This window comes from Buceros rhinoceros, unplaced genomic scaffold, assembly GCF_000710305.1.
Source record: "Buceros rhinoceros silvestris isolate BGI_N320 unplaced genomic scaffold, ASM71030v1 scaffold45583, whole genome shotgun sequence".
Taxonomy (NCBI): Eukaryota; Metazoa; Chordata; class Aves; order Bucerotiformes; family Bucerotidae; genus Buceros; species Buceros rhinoceros.
In genome coordinates this window covers 366-6,809 of record NW_010405057.1, presented here as the reverse complement: position 1 = coordinate 6,809, position 6,444 = coordinate 366, and the positions used below count along the sequence as shown (strand labels likewise).

Genomic DNA, 6,444 nt, shown 5'->3' with positions numbered 1-6,444 from the left:
GCCCCGCGCAGTGCGGAGGCCGTGGGCAGGAGGAGCCGCACGGCTCCGGGCGCGCCTCAGCTGAAGTTCAGGAGGCTCTGGACGCACTTCACTGTGCTCTAGATACCTGTTAACACACCCTTCTCTTTGTGCTTGTGTTTTCTTTTTCTGCAGTTCTCTTTCAATATGTTTGATCACACCATCCCCCGGGTTTTCCAGAACCGCTTCTCAACCCAGTACCGCTGCTTCTCAGTGTCGATGCTTGCTGGGCCCAATGACAGGTCCGATGTGGAGAAGGGCGGCAAGAGTACGTACCTGGTTCATTCGACCAATCACCTGCTGCAAGAGTGTTTGTGAATAACCTCAAGTATTTTGGCCAAGACTGCCGAAACGCTTTAAACGCATGGAAACGTGTTGTTGGCTTTGTGGCTGGAGCTAGAGGAGCTGGGTGGGGCTTTAAGAAGGAAGAAGGAGGAGTTTATCGCATTAGTGTGTAATTAAAAAACTTACCCAGTGAGTCCTGGTTTATGAACGGTAGAACAAGACATTTTTCTTTTTTAAAGTCTCTTTTTAGGTCCATTATGAGCCATGGAAATATATGGTTAAGGACATTTTTCTCCTCCTTGTTGTACCTCACGTAGCTTTAACAACAAGAATGGATCAGCCAACTTCATTTTCAGGCTGTCAGACTAATGCTATGGTGTTTTGAGTTGGCATCGATTTAAGAGCGCCTGTAAACTCAAACAAATAAAATTATCTTTAGGGAACATTTTCTTTAGTATTACGTATTGTAAAACCTTGTCTTCTCTTAGGCTTTTTCTCACTGAATTCTGAAATCTCTGTGCTAGCAGATGTATTTATCATGACCGATTGTAGTGAAATCTCTTAAATTAATCTCTCAAATTAATTTGCAGGAGATTTTCAAATCTCTTTCTATAAGAGGCTTTAGAAAAATAAATTATAAAATTGTTTGTTATGTAGGCTTTTTACAGTCATACTTTTCCTAATCTTACATTATTATTAATTTCTGCAGTAATTATGCCACCATCGGCTTTGGATCAACTCAGTAAGTGAATATTTTGTTCTGAAATAACATTAGAAATATGAGGAAATGCGTAAGCAAATACCACGGTATTTTAATTATCTATTAAAGTGTGGCTTAAATCAAGAATATGAGACTAATTAGTTTCAAAACAGTGTATTTTGGAAGTATTTTGTCTGACAGAATTAATGAGGCTTGTCAGTCTTCAAGTACAGCCATCTGAAGTGCTGGGCTACTTTAGGTGTGAATCAATATTTATTAACTATTAATAATGTACTCAGGATAACAGTTACAATTAATATAGTAAATTCTTAATCTCATTCTGCTTATTCTGGATGCCTTTGTCTGAAGCAAAAATTCCTCTAATTCAAAACTAGTGACAATTTAATTTGAAATGGGGAAAATGTACCTGAATCTGTAGTGTAAATGGTCTTTATTGGCCTTTTTAACTAAGAGTTACCCCTGCCGGGTTTCAGCCTTAAGGGAATTTCTTTGAGAAATGAGCTTAGTCAGCATTTAATTTTAAAATAGGCAGGGCCTGATAAGATTCTTTATGTAGGAGCTAACTCATAATAGCAGAAGAACATAACAGTGATGGATTCCTCTGCTAATTAATACCTGCTCCGTGCTCGTCTCTGAGCTTGGGGAAATGCTGGAGAGGCATCGAAAGCTCTAAGTGTGATGGCAGTACAGTGTGCGTGTGTGTGTGTGTTCTGGGTTTGTAGTTTTGAGCAATTGGGAGTAATGATGTGAGGGACATCGTCCCCTATAGTCTGGCCTATTTTCTTGCTAATGTTCAGTCTCTGAAAGCTGCAGAAATGTGTTATTGGCTTTTAACAAATAAAGTGTTTTTTTTCCTTTCTCACCAGGCCGACTTAATATTACTTACCCAATGCTGTTTAAGCTTACCAATAAAAATTCTGACCGAATGACGCACTGTGGAGTGCTGGAATTTGTGGCTGATGAGGGCATATGTTACCTTCCCCACTGGGTGAGTTGTCTCGTGGAGAACTGTCAGAACCTGAAGAGTAGGACTGGGGACTTGGCAGTTTAATATTAGAGGCAAAATGTTTCCTGAAAGCACATGTCCTTGCTAGTCACGTTCCTGCAGCAGCTTTCAGTGACAGCTCAGCTTTCCCTCGGTGAGAGTTTGAGTAAGCAAAGCAGACTGCTTTTTCAGGTGCACCTGGCTGTTCCTCCTGAAATTCAACCAAGGGAAACTGGTGTGTTTCAAGGAGGATAGTGGCCAGAGTGAAAATAGGTGTATACGAAGAAAGAGGGTTAAAAACATCAGCCATGTTGATAGTGGTTTGTATCTTTGTTTTATTACTGCAGATGATGCAGAACTTGCTGCTGGAAGAGGGAGGCCTGGTGCAAGTGGAGAGTGTCAATCTCCAAGTTGCAACTTACTCAAAATTCCAGCCACAGAGTCCAGATTTTCTTGACATCACCAATCCCAAAGCTGTGTATCCTTCCTGTCTATTATGGAGCAAGGGCCGAAAGTTTTCTTCCAAACCACAGCAATGAAGCGGAGCCAGCTTTTCAGGTGTGGCTCGTCCTCTTCCAGTAGTAGGTAACTGCTGTTGCTCCTTCTGAAACCAAAAAGGGTGGAGAGCCCGTGTGAGGAGATGTTACTGACTGCTGGCACAAAGTGTAGCAGCGTCAACCTTGGCTTAAAGTCCAGTGAGGTTGAGTGTCCATCAGAAGAACCTGTACACCCTAGTGTTCACTAAAAGTCTCTCTGATGACTTGTAAGGCACGTTTGAGAGACCAGGGATCGGGGGTTTATAATAGAGCTTTATATATATGTATAAAATAATGTTAAACTTCGATGTTGCATTGGAAACAAATGTTTCATCTTAACATACTCCAAAGCTTAGAAAATGCATTGAGAAACTTTGCTTGCCTGACCACTGGGGATGTTATTGCCATCAACTACAATGAGAAGGTACAGTATACGCCACCAGCCCATGCGTGTTTTGTTTGGATACCATCAGTCTGAGGAAACACACTCTGACAGTGTAGGTCAGTAGATTGTGACCACCTAAGTGCTTGGACTACATCGTGTGAGTAGCTGTTGTAGCTGAGCAGTTCTGGCAGCAGGTGTGCACGTTAGATCTCTTGGGGTTGCAGACTAAGCTCGGCTGTTGGATGGTGCTGCTGAAACAGTGAGCTCAGAGCTGCGCGGTGGTGTTGACAGGTAATCCCGGATGGTGGATATTGCAGTCAGTTTTCTATTGAGGAAAAAGGGATCAGTTCACTTGTCTCCTGAGCTGCTGTTTAGACTGCTTTTTGGCTCATGAGAAAATAAATTCTTGTGCTGTTGATGTTTTTGCAAGTCGAGGGATAGAATTTACTCTAAATTCATAATTTGTTTCAGATTTATGAGCTTCGGGTAATGGAGACCAAACCAGATAAGGCAGTGTCCATCATCGAATGTGATATGAATGTAAGTTAAAGCTGAGTGGAAAGTCTGCTGCTACTGTGCCCTCCCAAAAGGAGAGGGCGTCTCCTTCAGTGGTAGTGCTGCACACCGTGCGCCGCTGATGCTGCAGGAAAGGTACAATCAGACGGGACAGGGAAGATGACTCGTTTGAGAGTCCCCAGTGTACCTCTAACCACACCTGTGGTCTCAAGCAGCACGTCATGGACCATCAGGTGACTGTAGTGCCAAAAACGTAATGTTTAGCTTCAACATGTTCTGTAGTCTGAGTGCATTTAACAACCTTGACTTGATTCTAACGCCAGTGGTACTGTGGGTGCTGTTTGACTGCGCTGTTCCAGTTACACGCTAAGACTCCTTCCTGGGAGGCTTAGTCTGCTTAGCTGTGAGGTAAAATGTTTTAACGAGCAAACCTGTTCTTTCTAGATCAAAATGGAGTGATGGTTTGTGGAGCTTTGAGAAGTAGCATTATAAAGCTAATAATTTAAAATATAAATTATGCTTATTTTCATGCTTCTTGTGTAAATAGGTGGATTTTGATGCTCCTTTGGGGTACAAAGAACCAGAAAGAAGTGCACAACACGAAGAGACCACAGTAGGTTACGCTTCCGTTCTTCCAAACTGTATTCCCCAGAACTCAGCCTTGCTTCTGCTGGAGCAGTGAGCACAAACGTGTTTTTAAATTGAAACACATTCTTAAGACTAAGCTTTATTTACCAGATGCTTCTGCTTATGGTACTTAGGAGGTAGTTGTTTACCAACTGTTGATTTTGGAAAGAGATTGTTCTGAAGTTGTGTGTAGTTGGAAATAATGTGCAGTTGTTTTCCTGTGCTCTGCACTTCACAGCATGAACACAATGTTTTTTCCATCACAGGATGTTGAAGCAGACCACAGTGGCTATGTGAGTGACACAGGATTTCGCGTAAGTCACCTATTTCTCATGAGTTCTGAATGTTGCAGAAAGGTGGGGGAATGTTGTTCCAAACAACTGCAGAATACTTGTACCTGTTCTTAGAGGCGCCAGTTACCTCCCGTAGCTGGCAGGTGTCTGCCAGTGTTTTGTGGTGCCTGCAGCCAGTAACAACGTGACGGGCGGATTTCAAAAGAGCAGTATGTAAATGGGAGACCAAAGCCTGCTCGTACACCCAGGGTTCATCAGCTTGTATGTGCTGAAAAGAACCATGCTGAATGGAACAGTTAAATGAAATTGATAGATTTTAGAGAGCGTGCTTTAAGACAAGGGTTAAATTAGAACTCGTGATGTTTACATAGGCATTCTCTGGTTCGGGGAACAGATTGGATGGCAAGAAGAAAGGTGTTGAGCCTAGTCCATCGCCGATTAAACCAGGAGACATTCGACGGTATGTCTCTTTCATTCAGTTGTCTGCAAGAAAAGGGTCAGTGTTTGAGGGAGTTGGGTTGGTTTTCCCTGCTTCTGCGGTATAAAACAGCTAATTTCCTCATGCTTTGGCATTTAGAAAATAAACACTAATTTTCTTCAGACTGGCTGTGATGACCCTGCTTGCTTGAGATCCAGATCCTAACTTACTGTGGCCAAAGCTCGCTCGCTCGGCTCTGGTCCTGTCCCAGCAGGGCTGGGCTGGGCTGGATCGGGCGATGCACGGGACCCTGCCAGGTCTCTGAAGTGAAATGTTGATGTAGACTGAAAGCTTTTTTGAGTTAAGTAACCAAAGCCAAGCCAGTGTGGGTTTGTTGGTGTGAAGTTTTTTTTTCTTAGATGGAAATCTGGAAGTGTGTGTGGATGCGGTTCCTGTGGGGGTCTGGCATTTACACCCCCCATCATAAAACTTGAGCCTTTGTGGAAAAGTGTGTCCGTGGCCCTGTGGAAACCACAGGCTACGTGGAAACACGCCCACAGCCAAACTTGTGCAGCACCTCTGACACCCGGTTACTTACTTCATGCAGTGTGCACCTACCTTCAGAAAAGTGGTTTAGCTCTGGAATTATTTGGTGATGGAAGTTTGCAGCCAGTGTTGGTACAATACTGGCAGACATGGAACAGGTCTCGCCGTGTTCAGTCTGATGGCATAAGACTTTTCTTAATATTTTTATGCTTCTTTTCCAGAGGAATACCCAACTATGACTTCAAGATCGGTAAAATCACATTCATTAGAAACTCACGTCCACTAGTTAAGAAAGTCGAAGAGGTAAATGAAGTTGGGTCCTTCTCAGTTTGTGCAGAATTAGAACACTGGAACTCCTGTCCAAGTTGGTGGCCCCTCTGTCCATACTCAATCTTTCACAATGTGCTTCTGTCACAAAGTGATAGTGATTAAGAAGCGGTTTGAGCTCAGTGAAAACAGCCGCTGCTGTCCTTGCTGGCCGGTGTACACGGATTGGCTTAATGTAGGTTCTGTAAGCCAGTGCGTACTTGCCTGAAAGGTGACCAAAATGATCGTATTTTATTTCCAGGAAGAAAGTGGTTATGTTGTAGATTAGGGATGTGAAATGTTTACAGTCAGCTGCTGCTCTGAGGGAATGTTCTTTCTAGTGATCATTGGGCTTTCATCACGCACAAGCCTTTGCTCAGCAAAGAGGTAACAACCTTTTTTCCCCTTTCTTTTTTCCAGGATGAGGCTGGAAGCCGGTTTATTGCCTTTTCGGGTGAAGGCCAGTCTCTGCGCAAAAAAGGAAGAAAACCCTGAGCTGTGGCACCTTTAGTTCTGTTAGGAGGAAAATAGCAATTGCACCACGTTGGATCTTCGTTCCTGCAGTTGAGAGCAGAGATTGTTTACAACACAGGAAGGCTTTTACTGGTTTTGGTTTCTTGTTTAAAACTGGAGCTGTTGGACTGCCCTGATTTGAGAATTAAGTTCTAGGAATTCTGAAGGAGTTTTTAATGTGTTGTAAAGAGGGAAAGCGTGTCTCAGATAAACCTGAGAAGTAAACCCAAGCTCTACCTTGCTAAGAGGTCTGGTTCTTGGACTACATCCTCCCCTCTTCTGTCCCAAGTGCTGG

At 43.2% G+C, this 6,444-nt stretch overlaps 1 protein-coding gene across 1 annotated transcript; it reads left to right on the top strand.

Annotated features, from left to right (window-relative positions):
- The first annotated feature begins 156 nt into the window (after window positions 1-156).
- UFD1L (ubiquitin fusion degradation 1 like (yeast)) lies at window positions 157-6,179 on the top strand. Its single transcript, XM_010133569.1, has 11 exons — window positions 157-286; window positions 1,013-1,045; window positions 1,891-2,012; window positions 2,357-2,487; window positions 2,897-2,969; window positions 3,402-3,470; window positions 3,994-4,059; window positions 4,340-4,387; window positions 4,738-4,826; window positions 5,552-5,633; window positions 6,057-6,179. Exons 1-11 carry the CDS (start codon window positions 166-168, stop codon window positions 6,129-6,131), a joined length of 909 nt encoding a protein of 302 aa, XP_010131871.1. The 5' UTR covers window positions 157-165; the 3' UTR covers window positions 6,132-6,179.
- The last annotated feature ends 265 nt before the right edge of the window (window positions 6,180-6,444 follow it).

What these genes read in the sequence shown, in the direction of transcription:
- UFD1L (XM_010133569.1), top strand. Translation starts at nt 166, where the DNA reads ATGTTTGATCACACCATCCCCCGGGTTTTCCAGAACCGCTTCTCAACC. An exon ending in TGAGTGACACAGGATTTCGC is followed by an intron (nt 4,388 to 4,737) that starts GTAAGTCACCTA and finishes ATGTTTACATAG; the next exon opens with GCATTCTCTGGTTCGGGGAA. An exon ending in AAACCAGGAGACATTCGACG is followed by an intron (nt 4,827 to 5,551) that starts GTATGTCTCTTT and finishes CTTCTTTTCCAG; the next exon opens with AGGAATACCCAACTATGACT.